General features: G+C 43.3%; 3 protein-coding genes across 6 annotated transcripts in view; 1 reads left to right on the forward strand and 2 right to left on the reverse strand.

Annotated features, from left to right (window-relative positions):
* Positions 1–3,244, reverse strand: Mcm10 (minichromosome maintenance 10 homolog). Its single transcript, XM_043433573.1, has 2 exons — positions 3,126–3,244; positions 1–3,064 (listed from the first exon to the last, which is right to left on the reverse strand). The coding sequence occupies exon 2, from the start codon at positions 3,019–3,021 to the stop codon at positions 844–846; it is 2,178 nt and encodes a 725-aa protein (XP_043289508.1). The 5' UTR covers positions 3,022–3,064; positions 3,126–3,244; the 3' UTR covers positions 1–843.
* CCT6 (chaperonin containing TCP1 subunit 6) lies at positions 3,056–7,451 on the forward strand. Its single transcript, XM_043433574.1, has 6 exons — positions 3,056–4,102; positions 5,190–6,117; positions 6,189–6,254; positions 6,385–6,607; positions 6,713–6,881; positions 7,176–7,451. The coding sequence occupies exons 1-6, from the start codon at positions 3,966–3,968 to the stop codon at positions 7,243–7,245; spliced, it is 1,593 nt and encodes a 530-aa protein (XP_043289509.1). The 5' UTR covers positions 3,056–3,965; the 3' UTR covers positions 7,246–7,451.
* The window catches only part of LOC122419205 (uncharacterized), a 25,272-nt gene continuing 8,747 nt past the window's right edge, over positions 7,356–23,880 (reverse strand). For 3 of the 4 annotated variants that reach the window (XM_043433551.1, XM_043433550.1, XM_043433552.1), the window contains exons 4-11: positions 23,125–23,192; positions 12,978–23,025; positions 12,471–12,883; positions 12,127–12,360; positions 10,958–11,833; positions 10,649–10,787; positions 10,188–10,548; positions 7,356–10,090 (exon numbers count right to left, since the gene is read on the reverse strand). In XM_043433551.1, the coding sequence (XP_043289486.1) occupies positions 8,388–10,090; positions 10,188–10,548; positions 10,649–10,787; positions 10,958–11,833; positions 12,127–12,360; positions 12,471–12,883; positions 12,978–23,025; positions 23,125–23,192 (13,842 nt within the window). In that variant the 3' untranslated portion in view covers positions 7,356–8,387. The remainder of the gene's footprint in view (positions 10,091–10,187; positions 10,549–10,648; positions 10,788–10,957; positions 11,834–12,126; positions 12,361–12,470; positions 12,884–12,977; positions 23,026–23,124; positions 23,193–23,880) is intronic. The other variant, XM_043433554.1, reaches the window with a different exon arrangement.

A 23,880-nucleotide genomic window follows, 5' to 3' on the forward strand; every position in this document is an offset into this window, starting at 1 on the left:
TCTTGTTAAAACGAGTATTTAATACGAGTGCTAATGGTGATCAAGGCACATTCCAACGCATGATTGAAACAAAAGAATACAGAGATTTTTCTTCGTCCGTAAATTGAAAACTGGCGATAGGAAAAATATGTAGCCAATTATCATATGCATATATTTTACTCAAGTTTCTCAATATAACCTGTATCGCCCACGTTCCTAAGCTTGGAAAAAAAAGTACCAAATCAATCGAAAAAAGTATTCTTCACAAAATCCTATTTACAAAAAAAGTCATCGAGTTGGCGTGATGGAAATTGGGATAAAGCAAAGAAAAAAAAATAGAAATGTCGCTAAACGTTAAAGAATTTATTAAAAAAAAAACAATGAAAATCTTGATTCGTATAATTCTGCAAATATCATTTTTATCAATTTTAACAGGATATGAAGAAAACGATCCTCTCTTACGCATTAAACGCTATTTTACGAAGAATAAACTTGGCATTTCTCATCACATAGTGCCGAATCGATGAGTTAAAAATTTGTGATCAAAAGTTTATCCTATACAGTGTCATGAACTTACAATGATTTTAGGAAAACAACAAAGAATTCATCTGGATTTTATGAATTCAAAATTGATATTTTAGTAACTATATAAACGAAAAATGTTCTTGGCCAACTTGTTCGTATCAGCTCCGAACCAGTTAGAGCTGCTCCGCTGTTACGTATCGTGTGCGGTAATATACTACAAGCTAATATCACGAGACGTCCCTTGATATCATTCTGGACTGACTAATTATTTTTGTCGAGTCTATCTGTACAGTCCCCTGAAAAATGGGGAAAAATAATATTGTTCATGGTAATCGGTAATTAGGAATCAGCTGTTCCGGAATCTGGAACGAGAAGATTAATATTGGCATCCTGAGATGTAGAACCGATGAATTTTTCCTCTCCGCCACGAATCGAGAGTACAGCTGATGGAATGCTCGTATTTTTTTCTGCCATCATGGCTGCTTTCACCCAACGCGAACTTTGACATTTCGTGCAACTATGTGTCGGTATTCTGTCCAGAGTAGTTGTTCTATTGCCACAGTCGTGACACTTGAAGAAACTTTTCATAGCGTTGACAACTTTGAGGGGATGCTTTTGTTCCTTGCACAAATCCGAACCCGAATAAGCCGTGTATTTGCAGATGAGACATTTAACCGCTTTACATTCGATTTTGAAAGTACTCATCATCTTTTCCTCCATCCTTTCTTTCACTTCTAGTTTATTGAAATACTTATCTTTCTCCTCTTCCTCGGACTTTTCCACCAGATCCACATGCGACGATTTCGCTTGCATCAACTCCATGAATTTATCGCTTATCGGAGCTTTTTTACTTTTTTTTTCACTCTCTTCGAGTTCATCTTCGTTCGACTCTCTTTGACGTTTTACTCCGGCATTTACCTTCTTGTCTCGGCTTTCCAATATTTTGTTCGGATTCGATTGTTTTACCATTCCATTCTCTTTGATCCAGCGCAAAGCATTCTGACGGGCTTTGTCGACGTGACGTTTCGTTATTGGCTGTGAGAAATCAATCTTGCCTCCTTGTGCACCGATGCCCAAACGCGGTACTGGAGAATTCGTACTCAACGATGATATCGATAATTGCGGCGATTTTTTTGTTCCGGAAACAAAGCTCGAAGTTTCCAAAGGACTGGCTACAATTGTCGGTTGCGCCACGTTCCATGCCCTTAATTTACCCAATCTCTCGAGATCTTTTTTCAATTGATTACTCGTCATCTCCACGGGGAATGCTTTTTTCTTGGATTCTGTATTAACCGGCTTTTCGGGTAATTTAGCATCCACGGCTGCTCCACGAAGCAAAGCCAATCGAGCTGAGTCTTTCGCATGTAATTTTTCATTTCGCTTTGCTAAAATTGGTGTGAAGTTTTGATTAATTATGTTCTGAGAATACATACCGGGCAGTGGTGTCTTTGCTTTCTTAGCCATGGCCGATGCAAAACCATTGCTAGTCCCATTTGACTGAATATCTGTGCGTTTTGACGCTTTCTTATACTCGAGTTTAACGTGATAAACGCAATATTCGCATTGCGAGATATTGACTACATTGGAACAAGGCTCTCCATTTTTTTTTGTTGATTTACATTTGCCCATATCACGTGAATTTCCTAAAATCATAATTTTTTGAGCATTGTCGACCGAAAGGGTTGCCTGATCTGTGGAATCCTTAGAATCCATAACGCCAGGATTTAAAATTGCAACAGCTACTCCTGTTGCTGTTTTCCAAAATAATTTATAAGCTCCGCTAAACAGAAACACGGATACGGCATTCATTTGATCTCCCAAATCAGTCAATTTCCAGATACAATAGTTAGTGCCTTTTTGAGATTTCTTTGTTGCCGAACGGTTCATTAGAACACCTGCAAGAACCCAATCATCTTGACTACTCTCCGACGACAAGTGATGTTTGACCTTTGATATCGTTACAGCTTTTCTTCCCTTCATTCGCTCCACAAGTTCTGCCGAAGATATGAGAGGCTTGACCAGTCTTAAACCGAATATAGGATCGCTATAGACATCCTTTGGTTTTGCAAGTCCGCTTTGAGGCATGATTTTTTTCTGTACGTCATTTAAATCGTTAGATCGTTTAACAAAATTCTTGGAAACTTGATCAACAATTTGGGACGAATTTCCTACGATTGTTGGAGATTTCTCCTGTGTTTTTGAAAACTTTTTCATGGATTTGGATAAGTTTTCTGTCTTCAAGATGTTCTTCAAATTTCTTCCGTAGTCGGAATACTTTTGCTCTTCAAAATTCTTTTTATCCTCGTCATCAGATGAATCCACATCTTGATCGTGCACCACACTTGACTCATTTTTATCCAATTTCGATCCAGTCTCTTTGATGTTACCCTCGGAATCCAAAAAATTGTAATTCAGTTCCTCTAATTTTTTTGCCGGCTCACTTTTGTTGGTGTCATTCGCATTAGCTAAAAGATCGTCCAGTATATCACCGATATCAGAATCATTGTCGCTCTCCATTGTTATTGTGTTTGTTGGCTTTGGGGCAATTGATCTTCAAGAGCTAAAAGAAAGTTGCTTGTAATTCAGATGAAAAGTTATTAGATATTATTAATAATAATTACCGTTCAATTTTTTTAGCTTATGCTTCACTTTATTGGTAAGGAACTACACATATTATTTATGCCACGATTTATGCCCAATTGTTTCGAAACGATGAAAAGTCGACGTTGTAGTTTTTGGCGCGTAAAATTTACTTGCTGCGCCATCCACTGACAAAATTCACTTCTAAAATATTTTTCATACAAGTTTTTACCGATGGAGTCGGATCAGAACCCACTTCTTCAGAACAACTCTCTTGAGGGAAAAGAAAACTTGGGAGGATTTTTTTGGTTGGATATTGAAAGATATTAGATTGACTAAGATTTCTCTGCTTAAGATTTCTGGTAATGATTGACCAGGTAGAAATTTTCTTGTCAGGGACCCGTAATTTTCGAATGTGTTTCAGATTTTTTTTTCATAATGACCGCTTCCTCGAGAACCCGCATTTTCCAACCAATCAAAAAATACTGCTTTAGCTTTCTGAGTATGTTTCCAATGGATTTCAATGACGATGTCGCGATAACCGGTGGGCACGTGCGTGTTTTTAACCTATTTTATTCTTCAGCTGTTCGTTTGTTCCATTATAAATTTTATATATTGAATTGGAAACATCTTCACACATTGTACATATACATTCAAGCGGAGCCAGTGTCAAATAACAGAAGAAACACCATTTTAAAAAATAAAAGCATTGAACGGCGAAAATACTGAAATAAGATTTTTACGCAGCCAACTTCAGGCACCTTCACCAAATCACCTCTCAGTCAGTTTCCCTGGTAGTGGCAGTCAAGATTTCCTACGAAAGTGGATTTTTGGATATTGTTAGATCATTAGATTTCTATTGACCACGAAATTAACAAACAATGGCAGCGATAAGTTTATTAAATCCGAAAGCCGAATTCGCTAGGGCGGCACAGGCACTCGCTGTTAACATTTCAGCAGCAAAAGGAATTCAAGAAGTGATGAAAACTAATTTGGGCCCGAGAGGCACCATGAAGATGTGAGAATTCACGTGTTTTTACCATTTTCGTTATATTAATATCACTGATCTCTTTAATGATTTAAATTTGCATGAAACGTCATCAATTTAACAATCGATTCTATTAATTGAGGAAATGTTCGAATCAATAGCAACGTTTTCGTTTACCTCGATGACACAAAAATTGTCCTTATAAGGAAATACGCTAACACGCCTTTTACCGGCCCCCATGACGCGCTCCATTCTCAAGCTACAGCATATACGAATGAACAAAAAAAAGTCTATGAACAAAGAAAATAGATGGATAATCGATAATTTTTCATGTGTAATTTTAATCCTTAATACTTCCTCGAAATTGAGACCGTTTCAAACTATGAAAAAAAACTCGCAACTAAATGCAACTTAACCGTGAATTTTTTTTTTGCTAATGGAGCATATCATAAAACGTGTTAGGTACAGAACAACGTTGATAGTAAAATTTGAACATTACGTTCTATATCAGAATAAATATTGGTGTTCGAAGGAAATTTTTATCCAGTCAATATGAAGTTTGAGTAAAAAAAAAATAATTTAGTTTTGACTTTACCCTGTCCTGTCTTGATATAGGCTGCTCTGCTGTTTGAAAAACAAGTTTTTATTGCTTATTCGATTCGATTATATCGAAATGAAACTTTCACTACATCAAAATTTCTAGTTTATCTTTGACGAATTTGTAAAATATTACAATATCTCAAATCTCAGTCTCCGATTGCAGCAAAGAATTCTCAATTTTAGTATTTTTTGTAAATTAAGGCATCTACTTACCCAAGTAGTTTCCTGGTATTCTATAAGAGCAATTTTCAACCTTTCAACTTAAAAAAAATATAAATCCATTATTTATCTTCAATTAATAAGCCCAATAAAATAAAATGTCTTGGGGGGGATATTTATTTTAGATTTCAATTGATCTCTGAGATAATATCATTGGCATATTACAGTATTTGAAAAACAACTATTACTGACCAAAATTTCATAACTTCCATCGTAGGGAACCAATCAATCATAATTTTTCTATAACCAAATTCTCCTGTCTACCACAGATGTTAAATAAAGTTTCAATATTAAATAGGTTGGTATCCGGAGCTGGAGACATAAAGATCACAAAAGACGGCAATGTACTTTTGCATGAGATGCAAATTCAACATCCCACGGCATCGCTTATTGCCCGGGCTTCAACGGCCCAAGATGACATGACGGGTGATGGTACAACCAGTACAGTGTTGATTATTGGTGAACTTCTGAAACAAGCTGATCTCTGCATAGCCGAAGGACTTCATCCTAGGGTACTGACCGAAGGTTTTGAACTTGCAAGGGCGAAGACTATAGAGATTCTCGATTCAATGAAGATTCCTATTGAAGTCACAAAGGAAGCACTTCTTGATGTTGCCAGAACCTCCTTGAGGACCAAGATACACATGAAACTCGCTGACAAACTTACGGATGCTTGTGTCGACGCTGTTCTTGCAATAAAAAACGAGGAACAACCTATTGATCTTCACATGGTTGAAATGATGGAAATGCAGCATAGAACAGCTGCTGACACTACTCTGATTCGTGGTATTGTTATGGATCATGGTTCTCGTCATCCGGATATGCCGAAGAAGGTTGAGAACGCTTATATTCTGACTTGTAACGTGAGCCTCGAGTACGAGAAGAGCGAGGTGAACAGCGGCTTTTTCTATAAAACCGCGGAAGAGCGTGAAAAACTGGTGTCTGCTGAACGCGAATTTATCGATAACAGAGTTCGAAAAATCATTGAACTGAAGAAAAAGCTTTGCGACGGCACAAACAAATCTTTCGTCGTTCTCAATCAAAAGGGCATTGATCCACCTGCTCTCGATATGCTTGCCAAAGAAAATATCATGGCACTTCGACGAACCAAGCGACGCAATATGGAACGTCTTGCTCTTGCATGCGGTGGTATGGCTATGAATTCCGTAGATGATCTCCAAGAACAACATCTAGGATGGGCTGGAGTCGTTTACGAGCATGTACTCGTAAGTCTGACATGTGGACGAAGTCTCACTATTATTTCATGTGCGTTAATTTGTTTTTTTTTTGTTTCTAGGGTGAGACGAAGTACACCTTCGTTGAAGAATGCAAGAAACCGAATTCCGTGACTATTCTTCTGAAGGTAATTTTACATATAAGCTCTACAACTTTTATTTCATGTTTCATCCGAACTACACGAGTAGCTCAAGCAAATGAACGAATCGATTTACCGAAATTTATGTCAAAAATCCACAAACATTTTTATTTTTAAGGGACCGAACAAGTACACTTTGGTACAGCTGAAGGACGCCGTCCGCGATGGATTGAGAGCAGTGAAGAATGCGATTGACGATCGCGCCGTTGTTCCTGGAGCTGGAGCATTCGAAGTTGCTGCAAGTCGCGCTCTCGGTATTTACAAAGACGAAGTTAAAGGCAAGCAGAAGTTGGGAGTTCAAGCCTATGCTGAGGCTCTGCTCGTCATTCCAAAAACTCTTGGTAAGACAATTGATATTTATTTTGTTTAATAATAACATAAAAACCTTTGAAAAAGTTCTAAAAAGTGCAATCGTTTCAAATGATTAAATCCTTTGATATTTACAGCGGTGAACAGCGGCTTCGATGCTCAGTACACCATAGTCAAGTTGATGGAGGAAACCGCCGCACTCGGTCAACCAGTCGGTTTGGATGTAACTTCCGGTGAACCTTTGATACCCAAAGATGCTGGTATTTACGATAATTACATCGTCAAAAAACAGATTATTAACTCCTGGTGAGTCGAATATTATTTTAAAAAAACCAAAGCTGCAATTGTCTATGAAATTTGTTTTGGATCACAACTAAAGCGTTTTTAACGTATAGTTATTCCCATTTTATGGGAACGTCTTTGATTTTGTCTTCAAACCCATGCACAAAACATATACCGATGGATCTAAACGTTCTGAGTTTTTAATTATTGAATTTCGCAATTTGAATTATTAACACTGCAAATGAATAGACAAATGAAATCGTGTAATTGTTATCTGAATTCTGGTATCGTGATAGTAAAGTGATTCAATTTTTGCAGCACCGTCATCGCGAGCAACCTCCTCCTCGTCGACGAGATTATGAGAGCCGGACTTTCATCTTTAAAATAATAGTCCCGCCCGAAGAAAACTTATTTAATCGATATTGATAATTGATCAATCGTATTTTTCACATTTTGTTAATGAATAATTTAGCAAACGCATACACACGTAAACGACGCTATGTTTCATCGCTCGAGTGTTTTATTTCGTTTAAGTACAATCTTTGTAATCTGACGTCGCTTTTCAATAACAATAAAACTTTATTAAAAAAAAAATGTATGAACAGTCGGAGTGGATGTATATTACTCGAAACTACCCTCGTATGTGTGACTTTCGATGGAGCGTAGGGATTTCGTTTTCTAAAACTTCTGATTTACGGAACTCTTTGTCTTCGCATTTGAAAACCTTTGTAAAAATCAAAAAAATATTTATTCCTGAATTTTTTCTGATATACAATATTTACAGGTAGAATATACAGCTACAATCCGCCTCATGTTTTACAGGACACTTTTCAGTCTTGTTTTTTTTATACTTCTTTTTCGAGCCGGGCGATCTCACAAAACTTTGGATGCAACCGTGCTGGTTGACAACTTTTTTGCATTGTGAGTCATGGCAGAAGTGAATAAAAAAAGAGGGGGCGAGGGCAGTACACACACCATATGAGAAAAATACAGTAATGGTCGTTGAATTTCGGAAAAATAAGCACTCGCTTTCTGCAATCTTTTCCATGAGTAAATGAGATTTCGTACTGAAGCTTTTTATTTTACATGTATACTATTAGAAAAGTAATACTAAATGTCAACGGAAAGACAGAATATCACGATAAATTACGAAAAAAAAAAAAGAAATTATTTTTGATTCCCATATTACTTATTAACTGCCTCGTGATTATTCACCTGTACTTTTTAAAAACTGTACACGGCCTTGATTTATTTGATCACGGAAAATTTACTTGTAAATAAGATCAACTTTGATTGCATCCCTAACTACGTTGTACCAAAAGATTATATACGATTTTCCACAAGTTTCTTGTTCGAAGTACTTCAATTTGATCGAAATTTAAAACATGATGTGAACTAATTCGAGTTCTATGAAAACTTTTTATCATGATTTTTTTTTCTTGAAATATTCAGTAATTGATGTGAAAAATAGTTTCAGTCAAGGTTTCAATGCAAGCATCTTCATGGTGCTTTACGACATTCGATTTAAAATCACTTGACTTTGTGCTTGAGATCCTTAACGATAACGCTCGGTTCTATGTCGATGAATTGTGCGAGTGATGAACAAGTAACTTTCATTCGACGTCCACCACTCAAAGTCATGTAGGTACTGATGTTGTTCAAATTCACAGGAACAATTGGTTTACCGTAGTACGAAATATTTCGTTCTATTTTGACAGCTTCGTAAGAATCTTCCGGAATGAGAAATCTCGTACCCGGGGGATATCTGGGTAAAGGATTAGTGGATTTTCGGGCGACAGCTTTGATGCACTTGGGCTCAGGGCGTACTGGAATTATTGATTTAGTCGTTGATTTTTTCGCCACGCCGCAATGTTTCCAAGTATTTTCAAGCGCCGATCTGGCGACAGTTTCAAAAGTATTTCTGTCCTGATTAACGTCGTTACACCACTTGACACGAGCCATCATTTTTTCAACGTTGGTCTTAAAACCTTCAATTTTAGAGACTTCGCCCGGATGAGCTTGAGTATTGTGCAAAATGCCGATGCTCACATCGCGGAATGTTTTATCGCAACGTTTGCAAATAACACTGTCAACGTGTTTTTCCAAGTGTTTTTCCATAGCTGGTCGAGAAGTCGCTTTGAACGGACATTCGGGACACTCGTGTGCCGGGGAACCCTTGGTGTTTATCTCTTGACGCTTAAAGTTTGGTACTTTGTGCGAATGGAACAGATTGTGATGGAACTTTTTCTGATTTTCGTTGTCGCAAACGTCCTCGCACCATTGACAAACCCAGGCTATCGGAACTATCGGTATTTCGACAAATTTAACAGCTTTTCCGGCGTGTTTTTTCCGCGAGTGCAGGCGTATCTGAGCGGCTGTTCCTCGCTTAGGACAGTAGCCGCATCTCAAAGTATTTTTCGCTGAGTCAAATGGTATCTCCTTGTAACGGAAAGGCAGACTCAACGTGCCTTTGTGCATCAGGTTCCAATGCTCCTCGACACCGTCCAACGTCGAATTTCCTGAATCGCAGTAAAAGCAAGTATACATCATGTCCGATTTGGCCACGATAAAAGAACCGGAAATTCCAGAAGTAGAAGCTGCTTCCTCGTCATAATTTTCACTCAATCGATCCTTGCTCGTCATTGTATTTTTCATAATCTCGGATTTATCAACTGTGTTCAAATCGCCATTGCCCACCTTCCAGTCTAAGTTCGAATGGTTGAGTTCAGAATGTTGCCAAAGTTCAGATTGCGTACTGGCCGCATACGAGCAATAAGCACACTTGAAGTTTTTCGACGTCGCGTGTCTTCGCATGTGAACGGTCAGACCGAAATGATTAATAGCACGGAAACCACATTTGTTACAAACGTGGTAAACTCCTGGTGTTTTTTCATAAATATCGACTGCCGGGGCTGCTTCCTCGTTACGTTTACGTTTTTTCCCTTTTTCTCGGGTCATAAATTTATATTCCTTTTCCCAAAATTCTGTCGTCAACTCTGAGGGATTCGCTTCAGGATTTTTTTGAATCGTAGGCATTTCTCCGGAGTGAACAACCCGCAAGTGTTTCAGCATATTTTGTTCGCTATTCAAACTGGTGTCACAGTAGACACATTGCAGTCGTCTGCGTCTCAAATGGCGAATTTCTATGTGTAACTTGAAGCCCCGAAGAGTTGAAAGTTTCGTGTTGCAGTACTTGCACGTTATCGGAAGTTTTGCAGTTATTTTTAATTCACCTGAAACGCAATCGTCGAAATTCGCTTTGTCAGTCAATAAAACACAAATGGCTAATAAATATTTTTATACTGCATCAAAAAATTTAGTGGAATGTACCTGCGCTTGAAGTTTCGTCAGGAAAATCGTCTTCGTCAAAGCCTTCTTTGTTGTCAATGGCGAGTGCATCGAAATCGTTGCTGTCATTACTCTCAATATCAATGACAATTTCATTCGTGCTTGAATTTTCATCGTTCTTCGAACTCGTTTTTTTCTTTCCTTCGGTAATCTTTTGCGGGGAGTCCAATGTTTTACCCTTCTTACTACCATCTTTCATCGGTGAGGATAGACTTTCCATTGACGATCGTCGAGCATTCGAAGAAATGTTCTTTCGCACTTTCACATCTTGCAGTGAATTACCATCGGAAGAAGTGGAAAATCCGCGCATCTGATTCGATTGAGATTTCAAGAGCGCTTGCACCTGAAAAATAAATCATGAAAATTATGGCAATAATGCAATCTCTAATTTTGCTATCAAAAGAATTCCAAAATGATTTTTTTTTTAATGATGGAACCCTTACCCAGGTTTCAAGCTCGTGATCAGGAGGGAGTATCGTTTGTTCTTTAGCCGTTGGTTGCCGGGGCTCATGAACCCTCTCGAAATGCTTGAGACTCGCCTTTTTATTCACTCCCATATATCCACAAACTTTGCATCGAAAACTGTAATGCAAAACATAAATCGATTTGAGACTTAATGTAACAATTCAATCGTACCAATAAAAATATATTCAGTAAGTGAATTATCGACAAAAACAAATGATAGTCGGTTGAAAAAATAATGAATGAAAAAAGTATAAGAAAACATCGAGATTTGTTTGCCCTCAACTTACCGCCAATATTTCAAATCTCTGTACAGATGATCTCTCATATCGTGTTTGTATTTCGTCTTGAAAGTTTGACAAATGGTACAACGATAGAAAATAGCGATCGGTGAACCGAGGGGTCCGAATTTTCGAATCAACTTGTCGATGTCAACGGTGGTGAATGTTGAGCTGCCAGGTTCAGCTTCTCTGAAACTCTCGGCGATGTCAAGAGTCGAATCGACTTTCGAACTTTCGGAAGAAACCGTTTCGTTACACAATGAATCACTCTCCTTATCGACACTCGGCGTATCGGATGCTGTAGATTTTCCGGGTTTTATTTTCGCCGGTTTCGGAGACGGTTCGACATCGGATTTTCGCTTGTTCGATTTGCCTTCGGGTTTTTCATCTTCAAAGAGAATTCCACGTATGTGACGTACTCTAGGCATATCACGTCGCCAGAGAGGCGTCGTGTCGAACGGCTCATCGAGATTATTAATCTCAGCGCCCTCAGCCGTCGCTACTGCTTTTTTCAAGCCACCTTTCATCTTTTGGTAAATAAGCGAACTTTCGGCATTCAAATCGTACGGATGTTTTGCGTTCAAATGCTGTTCGAAACTCATTTTATTGTTCGTTTTGTACGAACAGGTGTTGCATTTAAATTGTCCCTTTTCTTCATGAACGTTCAATGCATGAGTTCCCATTTCAACCTTGTACGCACATTTGTATTCGCATACATTGCATTTCCAGTGATAACCGTCGACGTCTGCTGACGCCTCATCGCCCTGAGCATCGTCCTGATTTCCTGATTGTTGAACATTTTCCGTATTTTCCGGTTCACGGATCACTTTTACGTAAGGATTTACATCCGGGTGTTTGTCGCTGAGATGACGTTCAACAACATGCCTGTGTTGGAAATAATAAATCGAAATGTAAGTACTGAACAATGCTCTACTAAATATTCGCTTAAATATCGATCAAGATCGAATCCAGTAATTATTAGTAAACTTTCCGATAGTATACCAATAAATTGGTATTTTACTTCATGCTATTTCGATTCACGACGACGAATGCGTTCGTACAGCAAAAAAAAAAAAAAAAAGATAACGACAATGCATTGCAACAGTGTCGATGCGAATTTTGCGCTGCTCTTTTTCATCTTTTGATTTTCATCTTATGCTGTTCAAGAATTTACGAACCTATGGAAATGGTGATTATTGCAGTGTGAACATTTGTAAAGTCTACTATCGTGCATTTTCAAGTGTACCGCCATTTTGTCAATGGCTACGTTCTGGGTCTCGTGTCCCGGTGCCGGTGCGGGGCAGTGAGGACAACGAAAGTATATCTCATCGGAATGGAGAGCTTTGAGATGACACCTTAACATCGTTTCGTTGAGGGAAACGTAATTGCAGTCCGTAACACCACAAACGTATCTAGGATTGTAAAACATAACGAATAACAAACATATGAATCACAACTTTCATCAACATATTTGTCCCAATGAATTATCAAGCATCTAAAAGAAATTTCTAAATTTATTCACCTTCTATTTTCGGGAATAAATTTCGGGAGGAATTCAGCATCGTTGTCAACCTTCGGCTCCTTCGAAGTCTTGGTGCTCATTCGACCGTTCTGATGAGAACTGCTCGCCAGATTGACCATTTTATCAAACATTCTCTCTTTTTTGTCCAAACATGGAACTGGATTGACTGGGCCTGACTCTGGCACCGATTTGTCTTCGGCATGAAGCTGCAAGTGTCTCAAGATGTTTGTGCGTACTTTGGTGGTGTACGGACAAACAGCGCAGTGTACTTCGCGTCCGTATATCGCCTGACGAGGCAACGATTCAATGTCCGTGGGCCCGTAGTACGTTTTCTCAATGTCAGATTTATTATCGTCTTTGTCGGAAGACTTCACCCGGCCTCGCTTCTGCTTTCTACACGTACCGTTCGTAGGCTGTTGGGAAAAAAAGAAAAATAAATGTAGTCTCGTGATGATAGGCTCCTACATGATTTTTAAGGGGGGAAAAAAGTAGAAAATTATCACTCACTATTGGTTCGACGATGTAGAGACCTTCGGCAGATGGATTTTTCGGATCAGCTGGAATGAGTTTGGTATAAGTCTGCTTGTGCTTGCTCTTCATATGAGACATCGCTTGATAAGGCATTGGCCAACGACCTTTGCACATTGAACAACCGAAACGCTTGAGCCCGTGGAGCTTGAAATGTTCGACAAGAAAGCCAATTTTCATGAAACGTTTGTTGCAATGAACGCAGTTCAGACTCTTTGTTTCCGATGCGTAAAAGCATTCCTTGATGTGAGTCCTCAATTCAGCGGAAGTCTCAGCACCGTATTCGCAACCATCGTAGCCACATATGTACAGTTGCGAGCCCGTAAATCCGGTATCTCGTATATCTTCCAAGGTCATAGGTCTGCCGGAAGTATCTTCGGTTTCCGTGGAGCTTTGATTCGTTCCCGTATTCGCATCCAAAGAATTTTCATTACTGCTGCAGATATCGAATGGCTGGGGATCCGTTGGCGTTTCAGCACTAGCAGGAGTTTCTGCTTTCATTGGAGCGCTTGTTTCATCCTTCACCGCAACGAAAATTGGCTTTCTGTCGACTTTCATGTTTGCGTTAGGTTTTTTCGGAGGAGCCTTGATATCTTCGAGTATCTCGATGTCGCTATCGTCATCGTTGACCTCGACCGACTTGGCGGGTATTTTCGCGGCGCTCGGGCGTCCAACGTCCTTGAGCAACGCGGGATTCTCCAGAACATTTAAATTTATAAATTCTTCGTTACCTTGATGATTGCTGTTCGAAGCGGACGCAGATGATGGTGTGATCGTAACTGCATCAGCAGACGACGACGACGACGACGACGACGACGACGAAGCCGGCACCGATTTTTCAGGGCTGGAATTCTCTTTTTTAGGAACCTTTTTTATGACACTGTTATCACCGACTGTAAGAACGTTTTCCGCCGATTTAGTAGGTGAAACTTTACGAATTTTAGTTATAACCGGCACCGCGTTACTACTCGGAGGAGTGGAGACTCTCGGAGACGTTGCTGGTTCCGTAGAGTCCAATTTATCATAAGAAAAAAGTCTGCTCATACCGATATTTCCAATAGGCAAAGTAATTTCTCCAACAACCGATGAATTATCGTTCGACAAATTCCGATCGACCTGCAGCCAGCTCCTGTTTTGCGGCGCTTCCACCGGTTCTTGACCAGGTAAGATCGTAAGCTCCGAGCACTTGTAGCTCTCGTCGACGTTGTGAACGATCAACTGCTGTATAACGTCTTTGTCCCGAACGGGACGAGGCTGCAGAGTTCTCTCGAGCACGTGGGGGGGCCGGTTGTAGTGAGAAGCGCTCAAATGAGCGTGAACATCGCTGGCTTGTTCCGAGCCGAACAAGCAATAGAGACATTGGTACTTGTAGATCCCGTGGAGTTTGTAATGAGCGACGAGTGTTTCGGCTTTGAAGGAAGGCGCTGGACACAGATGACATTTGAAAATGGACAAAGAATTACCGTGCTTGGTACGAAGATGACCGAGAAAGGCTCCCGGTACGTAAAACGATTTTCCGCACTCGTGATGACAGACGAAAGGAATGACAAATTCACGTCGGTCTATCACTTCGATCGGTGGATTTTCCCTCTGTCCGAGCAATACTTGGACAGGAGTACTCGGATGAACCGTTATGTGATGTAATTCGACGTAAGATTGTGCGATCGCTCTATAAAAGCAATGATGGCACTGATACTGGCAGTAAATATGTTTGTCCTTGAGATGTTCGCTCATCGCATTCCAAGTCGTGAGAGTCTCCGTGCAATAGGCACATCTTTGGAAATCGTACGTACTCATGACCCCTTTAGTACGATCGACGTTCTCTTTGTGCTGGCGGTAATGGAGCCCGAAAGATTGTTGACAATCGGTGGAAAAAGTGCAGGAACGCGCCATGCACTTGTAAAATTGACGCAGCTTTTCCGGTTGTAACATTGTGTTGAAAGCCTCGATGGACTTCATTTTAATGCCAAAATTACGGTGCGTGCTGTCTTTCTGCTTCAAAAGTGTAAGCCCTCGGACGACCTTAACGATTTTGAAGTTCTTGTTCCCCGAGGAAGACACTGGTACACCCACCGGTACAGGCACGGCCGTCGGCCTCGCAGCAGCGTTTGGAATCGGCACGGCTAACGCCGGTCTCCCCGGCGAGGAGCTCGTCGGCATCGATCCTGATGGTTTGATCGGTACGCCGATAGCCGGGGTCGGTGCTGGCCTTATCGGTATGTAAGTCGATTGCAGTCCCGAAGTTGGTTTGACCTGGAGATTCGCAATCGGTATCGTTCCAACCGGCCTCAACGGCAGGTTGCCTGATCCCAGATTCGTGCTCCCAGGAGCGGGACGCTTCAAAAAGTTTGAAGTGTTTTTCCTCAGCAACGATATCGGGTTGGAACTCTTCAGGGTTGTATTGGCTACGGCTATCCTAATGTCGTCGACCGTCGTCTCCTGCGGATTGTTCTCGATTCCCGGCGCGAGGCTGACGACGTTTTCGATACGAAGAAACGAACATTCCTCTTCGGTGTCCAGCGGCAAAACTTCTCCGACTCCCTCCGACGTGTTGCTGTCCAAACTCGATGCGCGCGAAACTGCTACGGGCGTTATCACGGCTGACGTCTCAGCAGGACCCGGCACAGAAAGTTTGTCGCCGCTCAACCTCCGCAAACGGATGAATTTCTTCGGTGGCGATGATACGATCACTGGGGCTGATGCGACCGGAGACTTGCTCGGCGACGGGGGAACGGCGAGCTTCGAATCTTTGTCGTTAATATCGCTCAATTCTTTAACGACTTCCTGCAACACGGCGTTTCGCCTATCCAAAAACCTTTGGATACTCGATATCGGAATGGCGTTCGGTTTTTTAGGAATAATTCCGTCCGAGGTTTCTTGCTGCTCTGTGTTCTCTGCGGCGTGTTCCGATGTTGGATTACCGGGAGGGGCGACGAACGGTTTTTCACTCTGTAACTTTGCGGCGAGACGCTGTATCGTCGTCATCATTGGCGCATTCGAGGTTGTGTTTATGCTGAAAGTTTCCTCGAGCAGCGAATTCACGTCCGCCGGAATCTCGGTGTCGGATTGCTCTGTACTGCTGTCGGAATCGTAGGACTGTGGTGGCTGCTCTCCAATATTCTCGACGTCGCTGTCGTCGTCGTTCTCGCTACTGTCGTCTCTGTGACCTCCCTCCAAATTCGCCAGAGGATCCTTCAACTTTTTCTCGGATTTGTCCTCCGTTTCAGACTCAATCTCATCTTTGGAGGCTCGGGGCAAACCGCCGACCGGTTCTTCGGCCTCTTTTTTTATAGAATCGTCAGACTCCTTTTCAATTTGTTCTCCGGACTCGGCTTCAGGAGCGAGCGAAGTCACCGAATCGGGTAACAAAACGGGCAAGCTCACAGCCGGCGTTTCTTCGCTCGGAACGTCGCTTTTATCCGGAGTTTCCTGCTCCTCAGCTTCGCCTTCCTCAGCATCTTTGCTCAGATTTTCCGTCATTTTTTCTTTAAGCTTTTCCAGAATCGAGAGATCTCTCTTCTCGTTCAAATTGCTCGACAAGCCGATGTTGTCGACGATTTCTTGCATCTTCTTTCGGCGCTCGAGCTGTATTTCGAATTCTTTGTTCTCCAATTCCGGTGGGCATACGAAAGCGTTGAGATTGCCAGTCACCGTTTCTTGGGCAGTCACGGTCTCCGCTTCCGAAGCTCCGTTCGTCGATTTGGCAGCGTCGGCAACGTCTTCCTCTTTGAGGGTTTCGTTCTTGAAAGTTTCCTCGTCAATTTCGATTGAGCCGGTGACCGTTCCCGTGACAACTGTCAACGGAAGGCTCGAACTATCCAATTCTGGAGCCTCAACATTGTCGACCTCCACTTCGGCTTTCAAATCGTCCTCCAGCTTGAGCTCGGGCTTAGTATCCTCCGAACCGATGTCGCAATCGAGATCGTCCTCCACGTGCGATGACATGTCGATTTTCAAAATCTCAGTGTCGGGGGAAGTCGCGTGTTGCAGCTTCACGTGGTCCACGACATTGGACTCTTTGAGCTGTACGAAGTTGCAAGCCGCGCACATGTAACCGCGCAGAAAATCGTCGTCGGGTATCGGGTCTTCGACGAACGCCATAGACGTATTGGCATAATCAACCCTGCAAGGATTGTTCCGTCGACGGGAACAATGCGTCCTCATCGAGGATCTTGCGACCGTTCGATAAGTACAAGTTCGACAACGGAATCTGTATTCGCCGGTGTGCGTGGTACAATGTTCGTAGAAAGCTTCGATCGCTATCGCCGGTGATCCGACTGTTTGGAAAGCGCAAAAACGGCACAGGAATTTGCGGGTCTCCGTCGTCACTGGGTTGGGTTCTCTCTTCTCGTAGTCACCCGAAGCTGACTCTTCCTTGGCTGTTTTAGATTGCTCGATTGACAAGCGCGATATCAGCGTCTCTTGGGTTCCATGGTTGAGGGCGTAGTGATGAACGATGTTTTTACCGTTCCAGGAGCAGTAGAGGCAGCTGAAACGGTCCTGCTTCGGCAGCCAAATGTATTTCAACAATTCTTCGGTACTGAAAATTTTAGGTTTAGCCTGTATGGGTGTATCGCTCTCGTCGTCGACTCTGTCATCCATTAATAATTCATCCAATTGCTTTTCACCCTCGCTCGTATCGTCGAAGTTGGTCAACGAATTGTTGACGGAGGAAATACTTTTTTGTGGACTCAACGGCTCTAATTTTCTAACAGCGCGTGGTCCTTTCGTTTCGGCATCGGGTATTCCTCCGGCGGTGCATTTAGTCGGTGAGCTGTCCGAGAGAATTTCTTCTTTCATTTTAACATTAACTTCGTTCGTATTATCGAAGGAAGTGTCGTGAGGAGAGCCATCGGCGTTCGAGATTTCTGCCTCGATAGAGGGCGTCGAGGTTGGCGATGGAATTTTCTTTTTCTTTTTCTTTACGATACCCAATGCCCAGCTGGCTTTTTTCTTCTTTCTCCTTCGCCCTGTGTTTTTAGCTTCTTGCGAGTTCATCGTATTCTCGTTTTCAGTGTCACCGTCGACGCTTTTGTTTCCTGGAATTTTAGAATCGACCAGACCCGTGAGAAGGTCACTCATCAATTCGTCGTTTCTGTCTTGCTTCGGGCCACTCGAATTTGCCTTTTTCCCACGCGTAAGGCTGCTCGCTCTTGACAGATCGGACGCTATGCTCTCCACCTCGTCGGCCGAAGCGACATTCTCACTTTTCTCATTCCTGCCTGCACCCTCCTCTTTCGCTTTTCCGGCCTTCTGCTTTTTCGACTTCACGTTAGAGGAACCTTTCGCCACTGGTGACGATGTTATGCGCCCCCGGGACTCTGAATGCAACGATATGTCTACCGCGGCTGTCAACTCTGACACGTCAATCCCGAAACTCTCGTCCGACGAGCAGTCGAACATCATTTTCGAAGATTCCATTTTATTAGCGTCCGATTTTCCCTGACTTTTCTGTCCTTTGGTAGAATCACGAAGTCCAACTCTTTCGCTGCGCCGCAGAAAATGGGATGCGTCGGTATCCTCCTTGCTGCTCTTCGAATTATTATCCGCTTTCGACGAGGCATCCCCAGTTTTATCATTATTCTCATTCGATTCGTTCGGCACGCTTATTTCAGTTTTAATCGAATCCTCAGTCTCGCTGTCGGAGCTTGGGATTTCTTTAACAGATTTTTGTATTTTTGTCCTGCATCTCTGTCGCCTACGTCCGTTTCCCCGACCTCGTCGTGCCCTCGAATTAACCGAGTTCGGACGCTGTATTTCGTCCTCGGCGTCGGATTCGTTTCTCGCGCTTTGCCGATCCAACGAGCCGGAGGAGCCTTTTTTCCCTTGGCTCTCTGCAGTCGAGGTCAAATTTTCTTGAGCTTCCTTAATGAGCCTGCACATTCGATGTCCCGTGGCGGTCATCACGCCTTCGCTGATGAACATTTCACGGATGTCCTCTTGGAGCATCTCTAAGGAATTGCGACGTCTTGGTTTGGGCTTTCCTGACTGAGTTTTTGGCGGCTCGTCCAATTTCTCGTTCGTCTGTTGCTCCTTTGTATCAGCAACGACGGGCTCGCTGGCTTGCGCGGTTTCCTGTGCCACACTTGCAGCTTTCGCTTTCCTCCTTTGATGCCTTCTTTGTCGTCTCGCTATTTTTCCAGTTTGATTTGACAGATCTTGAGTATCGTTCGTTCCATCTTTCTCTGATTCCACCGTTTCATTCGTCGTGCTATTTCCATCGAGATTCTTCTCGACGTTCTCTTTTGCGGAATTTTTCTTTCCTTTCTCTTTGATCGATCCTTTGACTTGGGACGTTTTGACACTGGTCGCGTCATTGTCGGCAGTATCGATTTTATCTAAACGCTCGGCAAGGCATTCGTCTTCGGAGCTATCGGAAAGGATAACGCGTCGTTTCTTCTTCGTAATACTTTTCTTGTTTTCACTCGATTTTTCTTTGTCAGAAGTACTGCTCGAGTCCGAGTCAATAATATTGAGAAACTTTTTGAAGCCTTTCTTTTGAATAGCCTCACCGACTCTCTGCATGAACTTGCTTTCAAAAAGTTCGACAACATCGCCAGACTCCAACAACGATTTCCGTATGAGAGCTTGAATCAATTCCTGCGTAACAACTTCGTCCTTCAGTTTCGGTGCTTCGCTTTCTTTCGGCCTGGCTGCACTCGAGTGATCCACGTTTTGCGTTGACGTGTCAACGATCTGCTCGGATTCAGGAAGTTTCTTCGCAGATTTGTGCGAGCCTCTTGGTCGTGGCAGAGTTTCTTTGGAGCTTGCGTTATTCGAGTCCCCGATTATTTGCGGATCGTCCGAAGATTCACCGGTCGTACTAGTGACTTCGGATTTTTTGTCATCCGCCTCTTTGCGACGAGCCCCTCGAGGAATCTCCGTAATCTCGGAATGTTTATCGTTTGTATTAAGGCCGTCTTGGTGATCGCCAGGCGCATCCCAATGCTCGTCAACTGGGACTTCGGCGGTGGCTTTTGGAGGGGACTGCTGAGGCTTCGGTTTCTTTGGTATCCTAAAATGCTGAAGCCCATAACCTTTGCCAGTTTTTGCGGTTGTATCAACAACCCCGTAAAGGCTCTCCAGAGGCGATTGCATGACGTCCTTCGAGGATTTTTCAGTATCCTTGTTGCCGCTCTCATTGTCATTTTTTTTATCATTCTTCGGATCTCGTTTCTTTTCCTCTCTTTTCCGGCTCTGCTCGCGTTCAGGCTCTTTTTCTTTCGGTGCGGAATTTTTGTTCGAATCCTTCGAATCGTTGGTTCTTCTCCGTGGATTGCGATCGCTCGAAGAAGAGTTATCTCTAGGTTTGGCCGAGTGAGAAAAGCCCTGAGACGAGTCTTTGGAAAAGCGATTGAATTCTCTTCGCGAATTGGCGGGGGGTCCTCCTGACGCAGGAACATTAGTGTTCTGAAGATTCGTCGATCCTTCCGCACGCATACGTGGATCTCGCGGATCCCGTGAGTCACGAGGCTCGCGTGGATCTCGAGGATCACGCGAGTCACGATGATCCCGTGAATCACGAGGATCACGGTTATAAGAGTTGCGAGAAGTTTCGGGGCCTCTGGCCCTCTCGTTGTAGTTCCTATTCCCCTGTGCAGGCGGCGCAGCCTGAACGAGCGGTGGCGTCATCAGAGGCGGCTGAACCGCCTGAGGTCCGACCCCCACGGCGCCTCCTCTGTTCGCTCGATTCCACGGACCCTGCGGAGGACCCGAAGGGCCTTGAGATCTCGGGTACTGAACATTGTCGTTCGGTCTGCTGTTAGATTGATCCCACGATTGTCTGGGATGTGGAAAATCTTGAGGTCGATCAAACTGCTGAACATTCCCTCGGTTTTCCTGAGGAAATTGGTGGTACTGGGATCCCCCCATCGGGTAGCCTTGGGGTGGGATCATTCCTGGCATCGCGTTCGGATGCTGCTGATGAGCCATCGCTTGAGGTCCCATATTTGGATTTGACATATCGTCACGGAAGCCTGGATCCATACATGGACCGATGTTCATGTCCCCGCAGCCTGGATCCATACGAGGTCCCATATTCATGTCCATGCAAGCCTGATCCATGCGAGGCCCGATGTTCATGTCCATACACGGCCCCATATTTCTATCCATGCACGGTCCCCCCATGTTCATGTCCTGGGGACTGAGCATTGGTCTCCCACAGGAATTGGGCGGTCCTTGGTACTGTTGTTGCCTCATGTGACCTCCCGGTTCGACCATCATGTGAGGTTCTACTGGTAAATTATTCGGTCCTCCCTGCATCCAACGATCCGGACGCTGTTGCTGCTGTTGCGGGTACATGTTCGGTCCTTGGGGGTAATTTACGTTCGGGCCCCACTGATTCTGGTTGCACATTTCACCGCCCCTTCCCGGGGAATGGTGATTCATTCCTCTGCCAGAGCCTTGATTCAAAATCTCCCTTTCGATGTCACGCTCGCGCTGAATGTCTCGTTCGCGTTCGCGCTGGAGCTCGCGCTCGCGTTCTCGCTGGATCTCACGCTCTCGTTCCCGCTGCTTTTCCTGCTCCCTTTCACGCTCACGCTCGAGCTCCCTCTGGACGATGTTCTTGTAAAACTCAACGCTTTTTTCTCTCCTCGGATCGAGCTCCTGATAGGATGGACCATTGGTGCTGTAGGACCGACGATGGTACAAAGCTGAGCTTCGCTCCTCCGAAGCCGATCTGGACTCGACTTCGGAATTGCGTGAGAAGGCACTGTTCATCGTATTCAAATCGGACTGCGAGCCGGACTTGTAATTATCGCGGGATTGGCGGGGATGCTTTTCATAATTGTCGGCGTAACGAACCTCGGACGATGGATTGTGGCGATCTCTCGACGGGGAAGATCCCCGATTTCGGGGATCCGTGGGCCTATCCATGCTGGTCGAGGAAGAACTCGACGAAGCTCTCGATTCACCGTGCTTCGTCGATGGGCCCGAAGAACTCGCGAATGTTCTACGACTGGTTTCGTGATTGAGTAGCTTAACGATTGGCCTGTCAATCTCCTCCCAACGACACTCGGCCTCTTGATCGACATCCATCGCCGTGGGTCCCGAGTTCTTGGAACTGTTTTCATCCTTTTTACTCGAACCCGATGCTGCCCGTGCGGACGACTTTCCATCGGTATCTTTCTCGGGTTTTCTCGCCTCATTTTTCCCACCTTCGATGCTCGTTTTCCTCGTGTCACTCGGTTTACTCGAAATCTCAGATTTCCTGTTATCCTGTTTCTCACTTTCGTCTTGCAAGAGTTCCGCGAGGTCCTCGCTCGTCAGCGGTGGTATCGTGAGTACCGGGGGTGGAGATGCGAGTAACGAGGTCGTGGGCAGTTTCGGAATGGGAGGCAGATCCTTCGTTTTTGGAGAGGTTTTCACTGCTGCTCTTGGCAAGTGAGCATCACGGTCGGGCGAGTGCAAACGAGCGTCGACGGTGCTTGGAGCATCAAATTTCGAGACTGGACTTTCTAGCCCCGTTGGACTGCTCCTCCCTTTGTCCAGAACGAGCACAGGCTTCTTCAACACACCGCCACAACTTTTGGACGGTATTGGCACCGTTGGTATGTGACGAATCACTCGGGGCCTTGCTCCGGTCCCTCTGGGCGCTGAATTCGACTGCCAAAGATTCGTCGTTGGTGTGACGCGGTTGGGAATACTGTCGGGATAGGTCCAAGTTGGTATCCTCTGGTTAGAAGCCTCAGGATCAATATTTCTTAATGGATTCGGAGTCTCGCGCTCCGTAGGAATGATTATAGGTGCTCTGGGACCAATCGATGCAATCATTTCACAAGCATCGGGACTGGCTGGTCTGTCGTCCGATCTCCCGTCTGTAAAACCATCGCTACGCTCGGTGGGAATTATAATAGGCTTAACGTTTGTAGAGTCTGGCATTTGATCAGGACTGGCTGGCGGACTCGGGCTCGCCGGTGTCTCGTCGTCCTCCATTTTCTTCACAAATGCTATTTTGTTCTTCATCTCGTTATCTTCAATACTTTTGTAGTCGGTAGTAGTACACTCAATCTTTGGTTGTATAAGCCTGAGAACAGGGTTTTTTCGTTTATTGGATGTTCGTATTTTTCCCCCCTTCGTTAACCCACTGACTAGCCAAAAAATCGTGAGTGCAACTCGTACTCACCCTGATACATCGGGCTTCGCACTCTCAGTATTTTTAGTACTTTGCGCTTTCGGAATCGACGGATTACCCTGAAAATTTGCATGAATTAACAATGACAATGGGGCTGGCGATAAATTATTTTGGATTCCTTCATAACGCGCAGCGGTGAATACGCGCAGACAACAATTTTTCTATCGTTTTTCAGAAACCAAAAATTTTTTTCTTTCATTTTCGAACGTGATTATTCGAATGCCAGAAATATGTTCGTCGTGTACGCAAAAGAAAATTTTCAACCTCCAATGCAAATCCATTTCTTTAATAGAATTCTCTTTCTCGAATTTTTATTTTTTCTATTTCGATTAGTAATATCGTATTTCAGGCGAATGTCTCTTCGCTCGTTTTCTCCGAAGTTCGATACTAAACTCGATTCATCTTATGTTGTCTAAATTCCATTTAAGGAGAGTGGATCATGAAATCAAAATGATCAGAATTTGATAAAATTTGGTGATAACATTCTTTGGCATCGAGTATACAAATACATTTTTTTCAAATTTTTTTACTACCACATGGTTATCGAACAATTGCGCGTTAAATCAAAGTTCTTATGCACGAGATGTATAACTGTATATATGTAAACTCCATGCTTATACACGTGAACTTTAGTGTTCAATTACTTGAGAGCTATGTGGTAGAAAAATCTAAAAAATTTATATCGTCTTATATATTTTTAAAGAATAAATTTACCAAATTTTATGAAATTCTTAATATTTTTAACAT

The sequence above is a fragment of the Venturia canescens genome, chromosome 1 (genome assembly GCF_019457755.1).
Source record: "Venturia canescens isolate UGA chromosome 1, ASM1945775v1, whole genome shotgun sequence".
Classification (NCBI taxonomy): Eukaryota; Metazoa; Arthropoda; class Insecta; order Hymenoptera; family Ichneumonidae; genus Venturia; species Venturia canescens.

Bases quoted from the DNA above. Each gene is read 5' to 3' on its own strand.
- Mcm10 (XM_043433573.1), bottom strand. From the start codon at position 3,021: ATGGAGAGCGACAATGATTCTGATATCGGTGATATACTGGACGATCTT.
- CCT6 (XM_043433574.1), top strand. From the start codon at position 3,966: ATGGCAGCGATAAGTTTATTAAATCCGAAAGCCGAATTCGCTAGGGCG. The intron at 4,103-5,189 runs GTGAGAATTCAC...AATATTAAATAG, and splicing joins CCGAGAGGCACCATGAAGAT to GTTGGTATCCGGAGCTGGAG. The intron at 6,882-7,175 runs GTGAGTCGAATA...CAATTTTTGCAG, and splicing joins AAACAGATTATTAACTCCTG to CACCGTCATCGCGAGCAACC.